Raw genomic sequence first — 23,895 nt, 5'->3', positions numbered from 1 at the left:
AGATACTGCAGGTAACATGATCCTAGAACAAAGGTAGATACCAAAAAAGGTAGATACCACCACCACCTAATACAGAACTGTCTGTGCAACAACAGGTGCTTCTTCCACCTTTTAGTAGGAGGAATCCTGCACAGAAACAACCAGCACTAAGCTCCATAGGTTTCTTCCTACAGATGTGCAGTTGGTCTTCAAAGGAAAGGCTTTTCTCTCACCTCAATGTGGAGTGACTGGGAATGAGCACTGTGGACAAAGAAGGTGAAAGCCTGGCCCCACGTGGGATCTTTGCTGAAATTGCAGGTCTGCAATAAGAACATACATTAGCTTGGTCTTTGAGAGCAAAGAATCCACGACACTGATCACCAGAGTGTGCCATAGTAACCCTCAGAGATGCTACATCCCAGCTGTATGGAGAGAATGGAAATTCCAGGTCAGAAGCATATGGAAGCAAAGTCTCTGGCAAAACCAGAACAAGTTCTCTGGGGTGTGGAAATGCCAAAGAACAAGTCTGGTGAGCTGCAGTTGGCCCCACTGGTGCTGCCTGGACCAGCAGCCTGCCTCACCTGCAGCAAGGCACCGCTCCCTCCCTCCCACCTTCCCACCCAGGGAGAGTCAGAGTGCTGCTTTCAGCCTGCAGCACCCTGAGCCAGCTCCCAAAGCCACAGCAAGCTGACAGGGAAGGGCAGGAAAGCTGGAGGGGCAGTTTCAGGGGTGTAGAACTCGTGGGAAGAGTAGGAGGGCACAGCTTCAGCACCATCCCCTTCAAAGATGAAAGAGCATGGAAAGCACCCACGGGGACTGCGGCTGCAAGTTGTCGTTGCCAGGCCATGAGCGCCGGCAGCAAGTGGAAAGGAGCAGGGAAAGCCTGGAAGCCTGACCTAGCTTAGGAGAGGCAGGTGATATGGTAGGGAAAGGGAAAGCCACAAAAGGTAAAAATGCAAGCAGAACCCAATTTCTGGGTGGAGCAAGTGGAAGGAACAAAGGAAAATAGGTGGCAGTCCTGTATGCTCTTGTGTAGCCACAACAGGATTAATTCCTATTTATTGGGTGTCCAAAAGAACAAAGGGCTGCCCTCATCCACATCCAGCTGCAGGACAGTGAACATGGGAGCTACTGGGAGGGCAGAGCTCAGCTGTTGCTCATACTCATGAGGCAAAGGTAATTTTTAAATAATGAAAAATGAACTGAAAGTAAAGCGGAGGAGATGCAGATCCATCTTATCTGGGTTCAAACAAAAAACAAAACAGTAAAACTGTGATACACAGGAGCCAGGAAAGACTCTGATGAAGGAGTAAAGGCCAGATTGATGCAAATGACACCCTGCTCTGAGAAACCACGAGACTTATAGAACTAGAGTGTCTGGGCCAGCATGAACTATTGGACACAGGCACAGAAGTACACATGTGTACAGCAGCTGATCAAACACCCTCTAACCACCACAAGTCATTGACACAGTGGTCCCACTCCCAGGCTCTGCAGCTATCACTACAGCTCACAAGTCCTTCCCTTCCTAGAGGCTCCTTGGAGACAGTCACCCATAAGATGTAAAGCAGAAGAATGAAACAGCCTCACCTTACTCTTCTGAGTCTTGCTCCCAACTGTGAGCAGGACGAAGGAGGAAGGTTCTCGTTCCATCTTCTGTCATTTAATACAAGGAAGAAAGAAAAGGGCAGAAAAAAACATTGAGAAATTTATAGTTTACAGGAAGCAATATCAAACCACTACTCTTACTTAAGTTGCTGGAAAGCTGACAATATTTTCCAGATGTGGGACATCTGAGGAGTGTAGCACACAGGAAAGCCTCCAGCCATAACACAGCACAGTCTTACCCTCCACCATCAAGAGTACACATTTAAGCCAAAGTTTTATGTATTTAGGTTTCAACGGGTGAGCAGTAAAAAAATTTGTCAGAAGCTGGGAAGAAACAAAGAGGAGACCTGAAGGCTCAGTGGGAAATCTTGATCATTCCTGGCTGAACCAGGACTCTCAGAATTGGTTTCCAAGGCTCAGGAGTTGCTCTAAAGCAGCTGCAAGTGAATCTTAGACATCAAGTAACAATTCCTGTCCAGAAGCAACAATACTGGACCTCTTGCACCTCTTTGCAGTAATGCTGTAGAAGTTAAGGCTGAGGTTCTAGTCTTGGCACAACACTATATACAGAGTTCACACAATGAGGTCCAGAATTAAGGATCATTGAATGTGATGTGTATCACAGTGCTGGTAACTCATCTAAATTGTAAAGATGGTATTTAGGAGAGGAGCTGCTCAGAGAGAATGGGAAGCTTTCTCCATAGCTCAGAGCTGTGCTTGTGTGTAGCCTGTTCAAGATAAAAGGCAGAAACACCTTCTTCTCTATACCTGCCATTTACATCACAGTAGCAAAATACAGTATGTGGGGAAAAAAGTAAACAGAAGCTATGAGAGAGATAGTATGAATGACAGAAAGGCTTCTGAATCCTTCCAAAACCAAGTGGGGAGGAATCTGTTGGTCACATCTCCAGTGAACAGGAAAGTTACCACAAATGAGCATATTCCTCCCACCCCAATGGAACAGCTCAGCAAGGGAGGAAAGAGCAGCAGCAGCAGCAAGGACATTATGACTTAGTCTCATGTCTGGAGGTTCTCTTTTGCATAAGAAAGAAAGACATCCACACAATCAAACAGTTCTGTGTTGCATTCCTACTTTGGCCTCCTAGACTTTCCCTGGGGTGGGCTTTCAGTCACTATTCTGAGCCCCATGTCACTTAGATTCTGACAGTGGAGAGATTATTTCTTTTTAACCACCACCAGTTTCAATTCCTATGATACCACATAACCCAGAACATTATTTGCAAGCATGGGAGAAGAATATAAACTCTACCTTGAGGTACTTGTTATTTTTTATCTTCTTTGCTCCACATTCACCATTCGAGTACTCAAAGTGGTTTTTCTGAATTAGTAAAAGAGAATTTAAAACAATTAATCTGCAGTCTTAAAAAAAAAAAGGCGATTAGGAGTGAGGGCTGCTGCATGGGGGGTTTGTACTTACAGGAAGGTTGAAGGCACTGTCCAAGTAGACAATCAGAACTGCTGTAGACAGACCTTTCTTATCCTGCAAAGGCAGGGAAAGATAAAACAAACCAAAACACAAAATACTCAGGATCACCCACCAAGGACAATGTAAAACATAATAAAATTGCAAGGGCAGCTTCTGAAGGCTAAGCAGCTCTCTGCCTTTCTCCTAAAACTTGCAATTTAGAGGAGCACAAGCCAACACAGCATGACAGTTCTAAGCAGACCAGTAAGATGAGTAACTCTTTGCAATTCATTGCATTAAAGTTTGTCAATCTCTCAGTGAAGAACTGGTTGGGTTCCCCAGTGCATCCAGACACCTAAAAACATGCTCGGCCACATACATCAACATGAATCCAGTGTCAGCAGAACAAAGCCTGGAAACAATTTTATTCACTTCAGTGGAACTCAAATGGTTTCACTTGGTTATGAAGAAACAGCCTCTTTGGGAGATGGGCTTTATCCAAGCAATTCACAAACAACACACCATTTGGAAACATGGTCCTATCAAGCACCAGTGCTGGGTATTTGCCTACGACTAGTACAGATTATTTCAGGGGTCCAAGGTCCTACACAAATCCTAGATGAAGAGGGAGGAGAAAAATTGTCAAAGGAAAGAACCCTGAGAAGTTACTTTGCAGTTAGTCAAACAAAGGTTTGCTAATTCAAGCAAAAAGCTTCCAGATTTGAGTTACTCCTGAATTACCAAGCGACCTAGGGCAAGCAAATGCCCTTCCTCTGCAGGAGCAGCGGGGAGGGAATCACATCAAAACTTTGCCAGATAAAAATAAACTCCCATGAGTTTGCCTGGGGTTTCTAATTTTACACACTCCTTTATTGATGACTGGGCAGGGTTCAGAGTACCTGAATCCTTTAAGCAAATATACTCACCTCATGTAGCTTTTCTTGGTCATTTACTAGTGAAAGCCACTCCAGTTTTAAATGCAAGTGTCCACTTGTCGTCTTACTTAAGGGAAACCACTAAATGGGGACAACAAAGAGAAACTTGAGAACTGAGAGGCAGAGCAGTTTTTATATGTTGCAGACTCTGACACACGCAACAGACAACATGAATTTTACTCTGAGCACCTTAGCCTGCATTTTTGACATTTAGATTGTAGCACATCCATCTACTTAGGCACAAGGCAGAAGAAAATTAAAATAAGACACCCATAAACAGGCAAAACATGTGGATATTTCCAACCAGCAGCAGCACAAGACAGGCACTCTGGCATTGTTTGTAGAGTGCTGAGTTGCAGGATGGAGCACAGTAAGATCAGGTCATTTCTTCCCTCAGCAAACAGGCTGCTTCACCAAACTTTATCTGCAGCTTTGTATAAAACATTTCGTACATATGGGACACAAGGTATCAACACGAGATACCCCACTGCTGCCTCAGCCTAACCTCAGAGCTCTCTGGGGTTACCATCCGGGTAGTAAAAATTATTGTAATGGCTACTTTAGTATTATCTTTTTGTAAAAATACCACAGTGCAAGTGTGCAAGGAAGCTTTAAGCACAAAGAAACACCACAGTAGCAAAGGGGCAGCACAAATGAGTGCATGTAGATATACACCACCAAGCGCATTTAGAAATAAGCTGTGCTCTTTACCTCATCAACAGTTCTGTCATTCATTACATCTGCTAGGCCTATCAGCAGGCTGAAAGGCAAAAAGCAAACATTTCAATGTATATTGAGGCATACAGCATAAACCACCAAAAAGCCCACTCTCAAATCTGTTCCAAATAACAACTTCTCCACATGACCTGTGTACCTGTGTGCAGCAGAACACACACTCCTGAAGTCTCCCCCTTGAAGTACTTCCAAAACTAAAATAAACTTGAAGTAAATCTCAAGTCTTGTAGTAACTATCACTTCTAATGGCTTCCCAGGATTCCCTGCAGGAGCGTAACCTTTTTCAACCATAGTTGCACTAGGAACTAATTACTTGGTATCAATATCTGTGCAAAGGGAATAACTTCTAACAGTATTAAATTTCCAGTATGAATAATTCAGGTGTCCCATAGCAGAGGCTACTGGACCCTGATAAAAGGTTGTGCTAATTTACCTGCCCATAAAGTCATCTTTATCTGGATCTTCATCGTACAAATCCACTTCTAAGTCCTGACCAGGCACTTCATGAACAACAAACTGGAGGAGAAAGAGGTATTGATTAAAAATAAAAAGCATTCACATATACCTATTCACGCTCAGGCTGTGGACAAGAACAGGACACTTGACAGCTGTCTAACACATTAAGGACATTCCCTGCTCTTTCACTGTTAATTGCATAACGAATACAATTGATTACACGTGAAAATATTTCACACTCAGTTTGCTTGGTTTTGAGCTACAAGTCAAACCCCCCAAACTGGTATCCCTAATAAGCAGAGAAGACAAGTGCCAGAGCAGCCTACAGCTGCAGAGACTGATGCACTGATTGATATTTAAAGCAGTGCTTTGCACCTCCTCCAAAAACCCACACATGTAAATCAGATCAACCTGAATGACATTTCAAGTTTACAATGTAAGTGTGAACTTGGTGAAGGGACAGAAATGCCTCAACCAAGAAACAAGTCCACCTGCCCCAGTGCAGTCAGCTAAGAGAAGGTCCTGCAACCACAGGGAGGTAAATGGCTGAGTATCCTACAGATGGAAAGATAAAAAGGTTCAGTACCTCAAATGTCTCGTTCCAAATGGGATTAAGATCTCGGGAGACTGTCTTGCTTCGATACTGCACAGTGCCAACACGGAGGAGAGCGTACGGGTCAGACTTCCCCCTGATGGCACCAAGGAAATTGTCTTTCTGGACAAGGTTTTCAGCTTCTAACAGATGAACCCTTATTACTCCCTGGATAAAATAAGATACAGAATTGGTCATGAAAATGCAATCTTTGCATAATTATAATATGCTGCCTCCTAAAACTGTTTATTTCAGGCAGCAAGGGTATTCACTATGACAGTTCTGCAAAGACATGTAGTTTGATGCAGTACGTTTCCAATGACAGATGTAATAAAACACTTTTTCCACCATTTAGCTAGAGGGGGGGGAAAAGCCCCCTTAAACAGATGCACAATTCAATCTAGATAACTGTGCAGCAAATAATATTCAATTTATTTTTAAATCAGAAGCATACATATGCATACAGCATTACAGCCACAGTCAAACCAAGTGCAAAGATCAACTCCCACTGACTGAAGGAGAAACTCATTGGCAGGTTCTTATTTTATTGCACAGGAGCCATTCCACGTCAATTTAGTGATGCAAGTTTGCAACAGGGAGCATGTCTTTGTCACTCATTTATATTTATCCTCATTAGCAAGAGTGTTAGGTATGTGATACATGAAGGAAATTGAAGACCTGGATATGTTGAGTATTTAGGAGATTTGTTTGTTGGGGTTTTTTCCCATTTTTTTTTCTGTAACAAAGAGATGTCACCCTCCAAGCTCCCTGTTTACACCCCTTCACAGCATTAGTAAAAATATTAAATAGCCTGACGCTCATTGCTTATGTATTTATCCTCTCATTTGCATGTACCACAGCTCTGCAGTTACAGACTAAAGGATTAATTGGTAAATGAGCTCAGAGAACAGACTCCTTATACCATGTAGAGAGAGTAGGAATGCCCAGTGTCCGTGTCTCCCCCTCCCAAATGATGAACTACCCAACACTGCTTTTATATTTATGAAATATTACCTACAGAAAGCCCACAATTCAGGTTGAAAGAGCTGATGCAGCATCCAAAGACACTAAGCTTGGACGCATCCACACGGTGGCAACTTCACACTCAGGTAGATAAACACGATGCCACTGAAAAAACAACTCACCTGGGGGACAGGGAACCTCAAGTGGGCAATGTTCATGTTCTTTTTCAGAGGCACTGTGATCCTGTTCGGTAGAACCAGCCGTGCAGCAATGAAGTCTTGAATTAGTGAGTCTGACATTACACTGCAGGTGGGGGGGAAAAGGCAACCTCAATCTCTACAATCAGTCGCAACTCAGAACGAGAAAATGAGGGACAAGGAAAGAAATGGGCATTGCAAAGTAAATGATACCGTCTTCCCCCAAAGTATCTTCAAGCATTGGAACAGGCCATCCAGGGAAATGGTTGAGTCACCATCCCTGGAAGTATTTAAAGACCTGTAAAGTGCTTACACACATCGTTTAGTGATGGGCTTGGCAGTGTTAGGTTAAGGGTTGGACTTGATGATCTATAAAGGTCTTTTCCAAAGTTTATGATTCTATGAAAGAGCTGCAGAGTGGCCATTCAACTTCAATTTTGTGATGCAAATTTACAGTATGGAGCATTCCTATCTCAGGGTGTGAACTTGGCTCTAGCAGGTTGTAAAGATGAATGGGAGCTTAGGCTGGGTGAAATCTTCGTGCGCACACCCTAACAGGTCAAACTCATGTGCCTTCTGTGTTTCCTTAGGAATAACACCAGAGATGGACAAGGGGAGAAGGGAATCAGGAAGTTTCAGCATTTCACAGGAGGCTCAAGGCCTGGAGGTAGTTTTTAGACTTAGAACAGGCCTCAGCACACACTGCTGCCTACTCTTGGCCACGTGCTGAGACCTTTTCGAAAATTGAGAGAAGCCAGACACATCAAAAAATAAGAAAGCCAAGCTCATTTCTCAGATGAGGTTCTGGATGTTGGCAGAGTTTGCACTAAGAAGAAAAATTTCGTTTGAAGTAACTGGAGAGCACACTGGCTGAATTGAGGGCACTATTTTGGAGTTCAGGGAACTTTCCAGCCTAATTACAACTTGCACATTTTTAGCTTTTCGGTTCAAATCTTTTCTTTACAATTGCTCTTTTTGTATGGCAGGTACAAGAAGTACATAACCATCACAGACGTCCAGTACTCCCAGGTGATTAATGAGAGGATTTCAACACACCACTACAATCTGGCATGAGCAAAAGACAATATTAAGAGGAAAACCCAAAAAGTATCTGAAAGACTCATCCTCTTGATAGATGTAGTGCTTATAAGGGTAGGACTGTGTAACAAAATTGTCCCAATTCACAGAGGCTGGATTAACACATAAAGAATATAAGGAAACTCTCCTACTCCAAATGTTAAACCTTGGTCAGGCTCTTGGCTTTTCCGTAAAAAAAACCCCACAGGAACGTCACGGAATTGTACCCTCTCTTGAGTCTCAGTACACCCAACTAAACACAGCTTGTATGTGAGGACAGATGATTGCATGCAGTTTCTTTGCTATCTTAAGTGAGCCAAATTCATTTGACAGGAAGGGCTCTTGTTCAACCTGTACTTCAGCCCATTCACGGTCAGGCATGTTTTGCTCCCAGCTTTCATTGCACTGCTGAGGAATAAGCAAAGGTTTCTGTGTGCAAATCCCTGTGGGAGAACCAGGGAGTAAAAATTTAGGACACCAAATTTTCACTTAATTATATGAGAGGCTGTAGGCTAGGACACCTACATGCCTTCTCCCTACAAAGGATTAGGGAAACCAAGTCAGAAGAGAACAGATTAATTCCCCTGATAAAAACTGGAGCTCTCAGGCTAAACTTCAGGGCAAAAGGCCAGTCAGGCCTCAAATTAAGAGAAAAAGAAAGCTTCCTCTCACTCAACATCAAAAGCCTTCAGAGGATCTTTAATGCATAAACTGGCACCTAAAGTAGCCAGATACTCCTATGAGCCTGCAAACCGTGAGCTGCAGGGGAGCAGAGAGGAACGGAAGTGTCTGCACTTGCACTGAAAGGGAGGAAAGCAATGGCTGAGTAACCAATGTATTTTCTGCTTGTGTAACAGAATTTTCTCTTTACACTAAGGAACAAGGACAAAGTGAATCCGCAATCTGATGAAACAGTTTGAAACTTACAGTATTGAAACCCACTAAGATTTTCATCCTTGCTGTGTAAGTTTCATGTATGTAATACTAACCCAAGAGGCACTGCAGAAGAGCTACACCTAAAAGGTGAGCAGATTACATAGAAAGAAAAGAACTTTTCTCCTTATAAATCTGGTGCTGTTCTCTTTATCATGGATTGTACTTGAGTTTGTCAGAGGGACTACAACTCTGTGATATCTTGCCTTTTTTCACTTTACTGTAAAAAATAATAAGCAGACTGCCAGTCTAAACCTACTTCATCTACCTTTGCGAATAACTGGCACATGGGAAACAGAAGGGCTTGTTTTTAGTTTATAAGTCACTGTTGTTTCAGGGATTTACTATTTCCATCCTAAATGCAATTAAGTGATTGAAACACTTTTGACAGAATGTAAAAAGAACCCTCCTCAGGTTTTGCCGCAGCCAGATATGATGGGATGAACATCAACACAACACCTTGCACACAGTGCTCTCAACAACAGCTTTGGTGGTTACTGAAGAACCACATCCCAACTTCCAAAGGCTTTTCAAAGGAGCACAAAGTAAAGCAAAGTAGACACTCACTTAATCCCTGGGACATCCAGGAGGTTGCTCATGCCTGCCCAGTTGATTTCCAGATGCTACAACAAAATCAGGGAAAAAATATTATACAGGTCTGTTGAAATTTATTTCAAAATAAATGTAGAATTTAAAAGGGAAATGCTTCTAGAACAAAGTCAGCTGTTTAAAGAAAGGAAAACCTGCACCACCAATTGACTGCATCTGCACATTAGAACCAACAGCTGGTATCAATTCCCTTATCTATTTTATCTGCCGTCCTGAATTGAGGGTATCACTGGAACTTAACCTGCAAGCAGAAGGAAAGATTCAGCCCTTACCAATGGCCAGCGGCAGACTCCCTGGGAAAGGTCATGAAGGAAATTCAACAACAGCTAGTGAGACTTTGAAGCTTTGTTCTCATCCTTTCACTTAAGGGTTGGCCTATGCCCTGAGGCAGGGGGATTTACAAATACCACTGATTTCAGGAGTCTGTATTCCTATTCGTACAATAAACAAAAAAGCAGTTCAAAAGGAGTTTTTTTTCATGGTGCTACATCTAAACACAAAACCACCTCATTCAAGATCAAAAATGCATGACTTTCATGAACTCAAGCAGAGCATAAACCACAAGCAAAGGTGTGTGCCGTAAGATAACTGGTTCTTATATGACCAGAAGGTTTCTCATATTTTATTAAACCACAATTCAGTACAAGGCACACGACCTTCAACAGGCAAGCTTTCAAAAGGCAACCATGACAGAATGGTCTCCAAGACGACTGCATTTAAAATCTATGACTGGGAAGATCCACCAGCCAGAAACCTTGAAGCAAAGGCCTCAGAAATGGGTCCTGTGCTGCCACCATAAGAAAGTCCTCCCATTCGTAGAGTGAAGTGTTTAGGCACTACTGCAAAAGCATAGGATGAATTAACTCACATCCTCCTGGAGTTCAAGAGGAGCACTGAACAATCAGGACTTCATTATTTGAGAACCTGAACTGTGAGGCATTCACAGTTATGCAGTTTGGGTTACCAGTGATGGGACAGCTCGTGTCACTCCACCAAAGACCTGTCCAAGCACTAAGACCAAGAAGCAAGAAGGCTGCAGGGAGCAGCTCACTCCTGACTCACCGGTTTCTGCATAAAAAACAAGGTCACTGCTCCAACAAAAGGTGCATCGGTTAGGAGAGGTTCCAGGATCACTCGCAACGTCCCATACAACTGCAAACAGAAGAGGAAAGCTGAGTGTTAAGGTACTCTCACGATGCAGCTTCAAAATTGTCAGCTTTTCAGTGATGGAGATAATTTTAGAAATTGTACTTGAAGTATTTTTATTTAGAATTTAATAACAATAAACGTTTTCCCCCCAAACCATTGCTCTTGATGTCAGGCAATGCTTTCTATGTTTGTGGAGTCTCTCTGCAATCCTGCCATACAATGGAGCCATTTGTCTACTAGGTTTCAACATTCTAAGAACAGATTGTTGGTTTAATCTACACCAGTTTATGAACATGCTGGTTCTTCTGAAGTTCTCTACCAACACTTTGAGCTCCCCTGAACTCTGGTGGCAGATGCTGGCCCACACATACTCAATGCTCCAGCTCCAACCCTGTTTAAGAGTCACACTACAAAGCTTAAAACTGGTATTTAAGTGCTTTCCATGGAAGGTATCATTTCCCCAGCCAAGAACAAGGAGATAAAACTAATCATTCCAAGCCTGATAGTTGCTGGCTTCCCACTTAAGTGTCATGACCTCCCCACTGGGAGGTGGTACCTCCTGCCCCACACAGCCTTGAACAGACAACATTAGTACTGCACGCACCTGTACACCTTTCACGCCAAGATTAAATTTCGATATGTCCATGTGAATCTCACAGTCCCCTATGTAACTGAAAGAAAATTCTCACATTATTCCACAGTTTGCAATAGTCCCCTGAGAAATCTGGGGCTGTACAGAGTATAAATGAAATCAGTTTAAGGATTGACAACATGATCCCACAGGCAGAGACGGATTTTCAAGTGACTGAACAGAGGAAGTTGAACAAAGGTCAGATCTTTCACAAGAGCAACCTTGCAGACAGCTGGGATATTGATGTACCTGTAAAACGTCAAAACAACATCTGTATTTCCAGGTTAATTTTCCATTCTTAAGACTGGTGGTTGGCTGAAGCAAGCTTGCTCCAAAAAGGAGACCAAGATGCTCATTCAAAATTCAAGGTCAGAGCAATCGCCCTCTTGCTCCCTTCTCTGCCAAAAGCCTGATCCCACCCCACAACCTGGTGATCCAGCTCCCAAGCTGGTGCAGAGCCATCCTGCCATTACTTATGGGGTTCCCACCTTACCCACACCCAAAGAGCCCATAGATTACCCTCGCCCACAACACAAAAACCCACTTGAAGGACAAATTTATCACTAAAAATAACCTGGTTTCTTTAAGGCTGAACTCAAAGACAACAACGTAGATCAGATTTTGGTCAGTTGCCATGGAGAACATCAGGCTTTAAATAAAGCAAATGCTGAATGTGGTACTTTGGCAACTTGGAAAGCACCTTTTATTAAAGTACAAACATCACCTTATGCAAAAACCAATAACCACTCTCCGGGGAGCAAAACCTCGAAGATCTGTTGATGCCTCTGGCAGAAAATAATTGAAGGGAGCTACCAAGTTCCCTTTCAGCCCTCTGAGAAACAGCTCTGGCTGCAGACAACAAACACCCTGCAGGTAAAGCAGGGTGTAGAGATACTGCAGCACAGTGAATGTGCTGTGCTTGCTGCCTGCATAACTTCACTCCATAATCACAGGAAAAGGACAGGAGTTCTGCTCTGACCACATGTGTATGGGCAAATAGTGCTGCAGTTACCACAAATTCACACTGTAATTTGCACATGGACAGATGCCCTCCCACCCCAAAAAAAGTGCCAAGAATGTCCAACCCTGTGAATTTGTCTCCATTTTTGCAAAGTTCTTTGTATATTTGTTTACAGATAGTCACCTAACAGAATTTTAAGTGCTCATAACACACAGATTAAAGGCTTTAATGTTAGAGTATTCTAATTTCTCATTTCCAACCTCATAAACCATGCCAAAATTAACACAATCTTTCTTAAAAGCTAGTGACATAATTAAACTTATTTTATGTTTGTTAACTTCTACAATTTTGACATTATCTTACAGCTCATTACACTGGTTGCTAATAGAGCATTGTTACAATAAAATTCTAAATGAGAAGCCAAAATGAGTTCCTCAATTTGCAGTAATTAATCCAAGAGGATTTAATTTGGTTTTTGCAAGTGTCTAGAACAAGTAAGAGCTGTGGTGTTTCAATTTGCAGCCTTTCTACCTTTCCATGCAGTCAAAAATTCTTCCCATTCAGTCCTATATGTCTCTTTTTTCCAGAAACACTTCAATACATGCAATCATGTTTTAGAATTTAGATGTCAGAGAAGTCTTATCAGAGCCTGAGCCTTTAATTATCCGTAAGTCTGCCTCATACAGGCATCACCCCCCTGCCAGGGTGCTTGGTAGGAAGGGTGCACTCTTTGTTCATTAGTTTTATTCCTCATTTCCAGTCCCAGCTGCTCATGCTTCCATCTGCTCCTCTGCTCAGCATAACCTTGCTGCGCTCTCTGCTGTCTTGCCCCAGAGCACACCAGAGCCAAACTCAAGCCTTGACACTTAAAAACCTGAGGGCTGAGCCCTTCCACCCTACACAGGACTGTGCTTTACCCACCTGTGAAGGGTGGAAGAATCACCCGTTTCTCTCCTACATCACCTGTTGCACAAGGTGATGCAGATATGCCTGTGCTGTGGATGAGAACCTTGTTCAAGTGTAAGTATCTTTATCTCTTCTGTACTTGGGTGGAAAAGCTGGGCCCAGTGTTTATGATACAAAGGCAACCCACTGGCTGAAGGCAGGGATGCTACAAGAGCTGACAGGTTTAACTAACCTGGATGTCTGCACATCCGCTTGGAAAAAGCCCGGGCAATTTCCCCCCTGTAAAGTAACTGCCCATGGGCCCCACCTTGTCATGGCCCCCCATGCTGAAAACCCTCTTTGGCCCAACCTTCTCAAGTGCTTTGTAACACAGACTAGGCTTAGTCTGCCTTCAGACTTGGGAGATGGACATGCAGAATTACACAAAACAGTGCTCTACATAACCATGCCCAACGCTCTGATGCTACAGCCATGTAAGCTGCTGTTAACAGATTTAATTAAAGCAGCTTCTCAAATTCTTTTGGTAACTTCATGCAGTACCAGATCATCTGCATCCCTGACTCTTCTGACAACTACAGCCCATACAAATAAGGGACCTCTAAGTACTACTTTTCCCACTTCCCAAGCAAAGGATGCAATTTTAACACATAGGAAAGGAAGCTCCTCTTCTCATGACACCGAGCTGAACCATAGCATTCAGTGCTGCATCGTGTTGGTGAGATCAGGAGCACAGATGAAACAAAGCCCTTGATGGACCACATGTCTATGAGTGGCTAATAAAACTACACAAATGGTTCCATACAGACCACAAAGGAAGGGTAAGAAGAAAAGGTTTTTTCTATTCCTGCCCTCTTCCTGTATTTTCTCCATGTCAAATCAAAGACTCTGGGCTTCAGGTACTAGTTGCCTCCTTGATAAAACCAAAGGAAAAAAATCTGTCCTCCTGTACTATTGTGAGACTGAAAGCAAGAAGCATTTACAGAGCAAGCCAAGATTTCTGGATGGAAGGTACTGCTTAACACAACAGGTAACTCAGCACTGGAGTGGGGCAGTGCTGCTGCCAAGGCAGGATTGTAGAACATTGGGATAACAGCACCCTGTGTGAAGTGGCTGCTCAGCCATCCCGGCTTCAGCTGCCCTGGTCACCAGGTGGTGACCCAGCCAAATGATCACACTCAGGTGGTTCATCGAGGAGGGAACTCCCACAAAATTACAGCTAGCAAGCACCAAGGCAAAGAAGTCATGTTTATAACATGCAGACTTGTTAATCCTTTCATGTCCACTGCAACACAGCTCTGCTTCTCTGAAGATCAGTCACTGTGGTGCCAGCACTGCACAGTGCACCCCAGAGGCACCCACAGCACATCACTCTCTTCTCCAGTGCTGTGATGCCAGCACACAGCCCTGTAAACAGATCAGTCATTTAAACCTCATCAGCACAGTGACCAAGAGGTAAAGCAAAGGGCAGTCTCACACTGGGGCAACTCAACTCTGTCTCCACTAAGTAGTGGAAAAAACTGTTCCATTGGTAATCTAGAAAAAGGCAGGTAAGTAATACCATTGCTCAGAGATTTGCCTCTCCCTGTTTCTGAAAGCAACACACAATTTCCTGCAGACACTGCAGGATGCACAACACAGCTTAGCTGCAGAAACTGATGTTAACATATGAACACAAGTGAAGCTGAGGCCTTAATGCAGCCCTAGAGAAGAGACCCCCATCAGAGAGGTGAGGCAGACTGCACTCTCCTATGTGAATACAGAAACTACTGGGGTTATCAGATTACGTCAGTTCGGGTTAAGTTATCATCAGCATGAGGAACAGAAGTGCTTGGCCAGTTTGGAGATGTTAATGGGTCTGCCAGAGGGACAGGAATGCAGAGGTGGGGGAGACACGGTTTAGCAGAGAACAGCAGCACTCTTCTGCAAGGCTTAAAAGGCATCAGATCTCTCAATCTCAACATGGAAAGCACAAATTATTTGCCAAAGGCCCTAACACTGACCTGGCTATTACAAAGGGTACTCCACTGACAGCACTGAAACACCTGCCTGAAAATCAAGCATGTGAATTTACAGGGAGCAACAGTGCTCTGCCAGGGCTGGGGATGATGCCATGCCATTGCCACATTAAGCAGCAGACACAGTTCTTAGGAGCTCTGTGCTGTTGCCAAGACAGTCCGTAATTTCACAGTTTTTTCCTGGCACTACCATGAAAAGCCGTTTAAATTAGGCAGCTCAGTCACCCACTAAACTTCCAGAGCTACAGCAGCATGCAAGTGGTAACTCCCCCAGCAATTTCATTCTCCAGGGCTAAACCAGGAGTTTAGCTTTGCAATGACTCTGATGTTAACAAAACATACAAGCTCATTCAAAACAGCCTGGGAGGTATTAAATGTTTTATCTAATTTTGTTGTTGTTGTTAATAGAGCTAGAGGCAATTTTCTGCTCAGACAACAGCTGTAATCAAAAAAGCAAATGTGTTGGATAGCACATAGAACAAATGGTGACTAAAACAAGAGGATAAATCTAGAGGAAGGAATTAAAAAATAAATAGTGCAAGTAGTTCTGGAAGAACTGGAGGGGTTGAACTAATGGGAAACAATAGTGGGCAAGACAGACTGAGCACCTCCATACCTGTGAGCTCTCCTGAGAACAGGAAACACAGTTCAAAAGCTTGGGTTCTCACTGCCATCAATGGCAAAGCCAAGGGACACACTCTTATACCCGTGGCAGCCATGATGGGCCAGAGTAGGTAACACCTAGACCTGTGCAGGTTATTTCTGGTTTAGAGGCTGATGCACATTTCACTTCTGTAAGTACTGAGGATATCCAGCTGGGAGACAGATTATCTCATATCATTCTAGGCTCATCTTAGAGCCTTGGACCATGTTCAGTCCAGCATGACATATACACAGGTGGTAAATTAAGACCCATCAACATAATCAATGATGCAACATTACCATATCTGTAGGTCTAGGGTAACTTGTCTTCTATCAATTTCTTTGGTGTAGGCTTTTATTCCATTGATTCTAGGGCACTGAAATAGAGACAAACAAGACACAACATAGTCAACATCTATCAGGATAAGCACAAGTGAAGAATCCTACTCACTTTGATCAATTTGAGTACAGAAGCATTTGTTAAATACTTTGCAAAATTACATGCAAAGAAAGAGTATACCATGCTAGTTTTTTTTCCTTTAAAGATGGAACAGCTTTGTCAGTCCTTAAACATGGGGCTGGTTGCAAGCAGCCCATCCTACAAGCCTTAGGGCGCATTGAAAACTCCTGTCACGAGGGTATAACAGAAACAAATGTGGATATGGCCTTTTTTTTTAATCTCCAGTCCCAGGATACTGACAGCAGGTGGGAAGACATATGAAGAGGAAACACAGGCATCAAAAAGCTGAACATCTGACTCCCCTTGCATCTGAACTTTTCAGAAAAGAGTGAACCACGAGTGTTTCAAAAGATTCCCACTACCTTCTCGCCAAAGTGGATCTTGGTAAAGGTGCATGTTTTCAGATGTACACTCTTTGCTCTGATTTTTGGTTCAAGAACTTCTTTAAATGTTTTTTCCATGATTGTTCCAAAGTATGGCCAAGCCTGTACAAGGACCTAAAAAATGGCAAAAGCAGGAATACACTGAAGATTCTTTGAGTAAGATACCTTTTGTGAGAAACAGACACACCCATTACAGAACCCTGGATATTAATATCTGTCCTTTTAAAAACACCAAGTCAATTTTGTGCACTTAAGTCATCCTTATGGAAGGATCCGTCTCAGTTCCTCAGAAACAGAATTTGTTTCAGGAACTGAAGGGTGAGTTTCCAGCACCATAGAGTCTATTGACTGCTTCTAACCACAGGAGCCAACAAAGCCCAGGGTTAAATTTCTAAAGAACAATAGTCCCTAATTACTCTAAAGTGTCACAAAGTTCCCTGGAGTTAGGTTTATTTAGAGAGGATTGAGGTAAGCTTTTATATCAAAAAGAAAATCTGCTAAAAAAACCCAAGAAAGAGGCTAGTCACTGGATGCTGATTTGCAGGTTCAGCTGTTTGGCTTTGAGAAGTTGACCACACCTGCTGATGGGAGCATTTGCCTCAGTGCTCTCTGGGAACCTTTCTGGTGAAAGATACCACTACGTTTGCTAAACAATAATAACATACACACACCATGTGTCCATATATACACACGAATGCTTGCTTTTTCTTTTTAGTCTCAGAACTAAGTGGTGTTGAATTTATCGAACTTGTATCAATCAGGCTCACATTGGCTCTCAGCCTCAGTGGAACTCCACACTTAAGTGACTCCACACTTCAGTACAGACACAGATACAATTGAGCTACACTGTAGTAATTTGATAACTTTCTCAGACTTGTCCTGCAGAGTTTGGACGAGTGGGATGCAGCTCAGAGCAGGTGGCCTCACCAGCTGGAGTTCAGAGCTCCTCACCTTGTTCAGCCACTCCACTCGTTCAACATCAGGGAAGTGAACCTGGGTGCAAAGAAAAATAAATTGAGTGCCATGTGTAATCTCTTTGGGCACACTGCAACACATGCAAAAGATAGCATGGACTGTGGAACAAGTGTTAGAGTAAGCTGAGATCCCTCTGCTTTCATACATACATCCTTTATAATTTACTACCTCATTGAAAAATTCTAAAACGCAAATAAGCCAGTAAAGAATAGTAAAAGACAAAAGAACCCATGTGCACTGACAATCAGTATGCCTCTGGGCACATTTACATGATTAAAGCAAGTGTCACATCCTGTTCGTGATGTAAAGCAGCATTAGATTTCTCATCCTCCTCTTTGTCATGCCTTGGGAAGCCTGGAGAACCTACTTCCCTTTAAGATCACGAGCTGTGTAGGATCTGTTTCCTGTACTCGCTCACCTCAACCAGGACACCACACTTCGGAAAACAAGAATCTGCTTGGGAAACTCAATTTATTGGTTGTGGCAGCATTTCTCCACTAATACCAACACAGTGCCAATGGCTTCAGGGAAAAGAAGCCCTGTAAGAGTTCGAGCCTATTAGCATACACAGTCCAGTGTTTTCAGCTCTCAGAAATTTTTAAGATGGTAAGGATAAATTAAAATGAAATAGTCACTTATACATCATGTTTTCAAGTTAGACACACCAAATGCCAACACAACGTGTATATGTCCACGACAAAAATCCTTCCGGTTCCCTGAACTGATGACTTGCTTAATCACCATCAGGACAACGGGGTATGAGACCACTCTCAAGTAACTCATCTCTCAGACCCCAGCAAGAAGCTGCTGAGTGAAGAGTTACAATCACCTTACTACAATCACACATTAAAGTCTTATGGATGTGGTATTTGCAGCTGGTGTTACAAGCTGGTAGCAGGTTACTGCGGAAGGGAAGGACAGCACAGCAGCTTCTCAGAACAGACATCTGGGCCCTGCTCAGCTCTACAAGAGCACCTGAATACAAAGGGAATCTGACTATCATCTAGCCTGGTAACAATAATTGGGTAGGACAGTACCTCCTCTTACAAGAGCTGTGAATTACACTCTTCAGGCAAAGGTTTGCTGTTCAATTCATCAGCCTTCAGAGAGGTGCTCAGAGATGTTTGGATGGAATGGACAGCAGCCTTTTAGTACAGCTTCATGGACAACTGAAGAGCTCATTTTCCTTGCTCAAATAATGCTTCAAATGATCTCATTAAAAACCCAAAGTAATATCACCATATTCTTTATAAGCAATTTCTTTTGATGCTCTAAAAGGCAATTTTTTCATTAAATAAAACAATAGAAGTTCACTAAAATGTCAGCCTGCACAGGTCTATTTGCACGATAAAGTGAGAACTCAGCATCAGAAGGAACAATCAACACAGATAAACTGCTGCTGACATTTTACAGTGAGATGGATTATGTGAATCAGGGGACCTCTGCTTCACCTGCCAGACTTTCATCTTCCACCTAAAGGTCCTCCACCAGGGCACATAAATCCTGGGTTTCCAGCTCCAATGCAATTGCCAGGCACCATCATCCTGCAGCATTTGTGCCACAGCTCTGGATCAGCTCTGGATGCAGAAAGGATGGAGCAGGGATCAAAGCATCATGGTGGGCTTGTTCTTCAAAACACCTTACAGACAGGAGAGGGATGTGACCCAAAAGGAAGGACAGGACAACAGTTAGGCTACCCCTTCCCAGTGAGAAAGTCACAGCCCATATGAGCAGGGGAGAAATGTGGGCCGTTATAAACCATTAAAGTTGTCTGGGATTATTCACTAGAGTCAAGGCTCCTAGAGACTTGAAGCAGCACAAAGGAGCATCAGGAAAGAGGCAAAAGCCACGAGAATGAGGCTGTAGGTAGACCCACCTTAAGAAAAACTGAAATTTAATTTATTATTTGAGCCACAGATACCCGAACCAGACAGCCCACAGCAAACCCCCAAAGCAACTGCAATGAATCACACTACAGAGTGTCACACCTCAGATGCTGTGATAGCAGACATTTGTGGTACATTTCCACCCCACCTGACATCCCCTCATTCAGGTGTTTGCAACCCAGCTCCTACCCAGGCACTTGGTGCCTCAGTTTCCTCTGACAGATGGAAGGAAGGGCACTGCTGGAGCTCAAAGGCTGGGACCAAAGACCACCAGGGACTCCTGGGCTGACACAACTGGGCTTGCAGAGAACACCACTGGCTGACTACATGTCTCTGGTGAAAACCAGCTTTCTACCCTTTATGACAAGCCACTAAATTTCAGTGTGTTCCCAATACCAAAGTTCAGCTCCACTCAATGGTATGAACTAAAGGAGCAGTTCTTCAGAGGAAGCAGAGCTTGGTATCCAGGTGTTGCAACTGCATCATCCACTGTGTAGTAAGACATAAGCTCTGAGCAAATCCTCTCCTAGCCACGGGGTATCCCCATAACATACATACTAGCTAGCATGTCACATAGCTAGCTCAGCCCAGTGACACCACCAAGCTCTCTTCTTGACCCAACCATTTATCCCTAGAATTTAACATGTCCTAGTATGTTTTGAAAATAAAACCATGTTCAGTTCCACTTTTGAACCATGTGCTCTGGATTTCAGACTCACTTCTGGCCCTTGCTACTGGTGAGAGCCCCACCAGCAAGGTCTTGCCCCGAGTTTGTCATCAGTACAGCATAGGTAGGAGGAGCCCCAAACACTTCCTACTAAGCACAGAACCAGACACCAAGAGCTGCCAAAGTTAATACTAACACAGAGTAAGATTTAATCCTGTAGCCTTGGGCAAGTCCCACTATCAGAATCAGTTTTACCCATCTACAAAAGCAGGCATACTTCTTGCCAAAGTTTAAGGAATGCAGCAAAAATTACTTAGCATTTGAAAAGAGCTTTGAAGATCAAAAACACTAGGTAAGGGGCAATTACTAGCAAGTAAAGAAAATGTGTAAATTTTGCATGACTCCACCTTGCCCTGAAGCAAGCCACACCAAGGTTCACAGCATTAACAAACCCCATGTCTGACACAACAGCACCATTCTGTTCAAATACAACACAGCAATCTATCCATCAGGGTTTGGTTTGGGTTTGTTTGGTTGCTTGTTTTAGGTTTTGTTGGGGATTTTGGTGTTTTGTTTGGGTTTTTTTTTAAGGGACAGGATTTTTAGCTATTCATACAGGAGGAAAAAAGAAAGTGTAAACAAGGCTTTTGCGTGAACAAGGACTTAAAAGGCACCGTTTTAAAAGGACAGTTCTGCACCCAGTAGTATATCTCCCGGTAAAAGGAGTTTAACATCAGGAAGAAACACAGCACACTTGGATTTTGTCACGTGCAGCCAGCTAATAAGTGGCAAAAGCAACATGGAGCAGTCACCACAGCCCAAGAGCCACAATGAAGGTGGAAGCCTGGCTACCTCTGCTCTGAGCACTGCCTGCTTGTACAGAAGTCATGCTACAGGCTGCACAGGCTGAAGTCAGAGGGTCTCAACTCTCCAAGACATGGATCTGACTGTGCTTGTCGTGAGCAGATTTCCAGCCTCGTTTCCTGAGGAAGCACAGCCTGCCCACGTACAGTGTCTAGCACAGAAACGCATCTATTCCGAACTCACTGGCTGGTTTCAGCCAAGAAACTGGTGCTGCAAAACAACCCTGCAAATTCCCCAAAACAGATGGTTGAGCAGATTAGGGAAACCCCCCCAGCATTGCCCCTAAAGGAAAGGCTGCACTCTGTATATCTCCTAACAACTAATACCACGACTGAGAAGAACATGAGCCAATTTAAAGAAGCCACCTCTTAGGGAAAACAATTTGTAAGTAACCAACAGCACAATCAATGATTGCTCTTAACTCTTCACTGGATGGATCCCCTCATTTTATTACAGAGCACATGAAGAGACAAACATTTACGAATCCCAAGACACTGCCATCGCTTCACACCTTCAGAACTTTTCCTAGGATTACAACACTGCAAATCCAAGCCATGCTCCCCTTGAATTGTATTCCTACTGCCACCTCTGTGTGGCAGGAGAGAAGACAGGGGACAGTTTTAGAGCTCCCAACTGAAGGTCCGTGAACACTGAAAGGCAAAAAAGAAAGATAAAAAAGATAACACCACAGAGAATAAACTGAATAGACATCAGGTGAAAATCAGGTGAGAATCAGCCTCCAAGATGGCCACATGGAAGAAGTAGATCAAATACAGGATGGGGATGGAAGGAAAATTAAAACTGAGAAGTTGAAAAGCATCAAGTACAAGCGCAGTGTGGAAGCAAACACCCAACTGATGAAGAACAAAAGTTACCAACACACAAAAAGAAAGAAAGTGGCAATACAGGCAAAACTAAAAGCACACCGTGCAGCCCCTTTATCATTAGGTCCTACATCCTGCCTGCCAGGAGTAAGTTCCAAGAACTCACAAGTCAGGAATCAGACCTCTGGAAAGAGTCTGACTCTACCATCTCTATGAACACATGCTGGGCAGTAGGAGATAGAGATGAGATACCCCTTAAACCTTCCCTTCCCCTGAAGGAGGCTGAACAGCTCCAGCTCTGTCAGACACCAGGTGCTCCAGCCCCTGACCACCTCAGTGGCCTCTGCTGCAGTCTCCCCCTCTGCCCAAACCTCTTCCATGTTTGGGGCACACAGTGCTCTCTGTGCAGCCTTGTGAAGGGCAAGTACAGGGCAATCAATAATGAACCACCTGCTCCCACACTAACGAAGCCTGAAACTTTCAACCACAAAACCTAATGGAGCTTTTTGAATTTGTGTGCACTGTGGGGGCAAGTCTGAATTTTCAACAGTGACTAAGAGGCTCAATTTCTGGTTGCAATGATTCAGGGCACAGGAGGATAAAATGCAACACTGCTCTCACAGCATCAGGGCAAGAGCTGACATCACCACACTCATTAATGCCCTGAATTGTGTTTTTTTACGCTCTGTCAATACAAACAAGCAGAAACCTCATTCAGAAACAGACTTCTGTGCCTGGCAGGAGAGAACATGTGCAGGGAGCTGCATCAGCCCTGCCAGGAGACCCTGGCTTCACTCCTCAGAACTGCCAGCTGCCTTCATTTCCCACAGAATTAAGGAGAGCCAATTGCTGTAGGCTGTATAAAAGTTTACCGACTATAAATGCCTCCATGCAACACTCTTTACAAATAGAGGTCTTTGATATTCTCTTTCTTACAAGAAGAACATTTTCCTACCAGTCCCTAACAGATTTTTAAATGCAAACAAATGATGATAAAAGAAAAAAGACCCGAACACCTCATCATCCTTTCCATTAGCCAACCACAGCTGCCCAATAAACAACCCAAGACATAGAATAAAATGTGCAGGTAGAAATTCTAGTTTCTTCCCTTTAAAACGTAGAGTGACTAGAAACAAATGTGAACAACAAACAGGGGTTGGCCTTCTGTACCATCCAGAGATGACTCCTTAAAACTAAATATTTGTTTTTTAGCAGGAAGAGAATATTATGTTTATATATATTTGGTTTTTAGCAGGAAGACAGTATTACGTTTATATATTTTTGTTTGTTTTCAAATGACACTAAAGGAGAGAAAAATCTGCTGGATGAGAAAGTCTAAAACAAGTACCCTCAACAGCAAAATACCTGCAATGCAACACACATATTTGAAGGGAGGTTTCTCTGGCGATACATCAGTCTGTTTTACACACCCACTTACAGCACATCTCCTGTCTAAAACAACTTCTGGTTTAATCCTCGCTTTCCTGAGGAAGACTTTAAAATCAAAGACTCTACTGCTCGGCCCACGGCATCACTGCCGCCCCTTCGGCTGCTCGCTCCGGGACACCTCGCTCTCTGTCCTGCTCTCGCCGCCCGGAACCGCCGGGACCCGCAGCATCCCCTGTGCCGCGGGATGCGGGGCAGAACACCCCGCGGTCCTCACTCACCCACGCCGGCAGGTGCCGGGCGGCTAGGCCCCGGCACACCGCCTCCCGCTCGTCCTCCAGCAGCGCGAAGGCAGTGGCCAGGCGGTCGCGCTTCCCCCGCCGGTTGAGTCCCCAGCAGAGCCACAGCGCCAGCGCCAGCAGCACCCAGCTGCCGCTCAGCCCCAAGTACCCCGCCAGGTACACGGGACCGAGCCAGAGCAGCGCCCGTGCGGCGGAGGAGAGCAGCAGGCGCGGCAGCGCGGCGGGGCGCGGGGCGGCCGGGCGGTGCATGGCGACAGCCCGAGCCAGGGTCGCCCCTGCCGAGTGCGCCCGCCCCGCGCCGCCGCCGCGGCGCCGCCCCCCCCCGGTCCCGGCC

The 23,895-nt window shown here is 44.0% G+C and overlaps 1 protein-coding gene across 4 annotated transcripts in view; it reads right to left on the bottom strand.

Annotated features, from left to right (window-relative positions):
- Positions 1-23,842, bottom strand: part of ESYT3 (extended synaptotagmin 3) — a 31,232-nt gene extending 7,390 nt beyond the window's left edge. For 2 of the 4 annotated variants that reach the window (XM_042041690.1, XM_042041691.1), the window contains exons 1-16: positions 23,541-23,842; positions 17,609-17,650; positions 16,637-16,771; positions 16,115-16,191; positions 11,264-11,330; positions 10,573-10,662; positions 9,469-9,524; positions 6,877-6,997; positions 5,726-5,899; positions 5,117-5,199; positions 4,660-4,708; positions 3,940-4,029; positions 3,026-3,088; positions 2,858-2,926; positions 1,570-1,635; positions 213-299 (exon numbers count right to left, since the gene is read on the bottom strand). In XM_042041690.1, the coding sequence (XP_041897624.1) occupies positions 213-299; positions 1,570-1,635; positions 2,858-2,926; positions 3,026-3,088; positions 3,940-4,029; positions 4,660-4,708; positions 5,117-5,199; positions 5,726-5,899; positions 6,877-6,997; positions 9,469-9,524; positions 10,573-10,662; positions 11,264-11,330; positions 16,115-16,191; positions 16,637-16,771; positions 17,609-17,650; positions 23,541-23,810 (1,539 nt within the window). In that variant the 5' untranslated portion in view covers positions 23,811-23,842. Of the gene's footprint in view, positions 1-212; positions 300-1,569; positions 1,636-2,857; positions 2,927-3,025; positions 3,089-3,939; positions 4,030-4,659; positions 4,709-5,116; positions 5,200-5,725; positions 5,900-6,876; positions 6,998-9,468; positions 9,525-10,572; positions 10,663-11,263; positions 11,331-16,114; positions 16,192-16,636; positions 16,772-17,608; positions 17,651-19,083; positions 21,511-21,560; positions 23,125-23,540 lie in introns of those variants that run through there. The other 2 variants (XM_042041694.1, XM_042041693.1) reach the window with 2 other exon arrangements.
- Between the last annotated feature and the right edge of the window lie 53 nt (positions 23,843-23,895).

Source organism: Corvus kubaryi, unplaced genomic scaffold, assembly GCF_017639235.1.
Source record: "Corvus kubaryi isolate FWS band 111438036 unplaced genomic scaffold, C.kubaryi_AGA036_p1.0 37396, whole genome shotgun sequence".
NCBI classification, from domain to species: domain Eukaryota; kingdom Metazoa; phylum Chordata; class Aves; order Passeriformes; family Corvidae; genus Corvus; species Corvus kubaryi.
The sequence above is the reverse complement of the archived record's forward strand: the minus strand, read 5'-3'. Positions and strand labels throughout refer to the sequence as shown.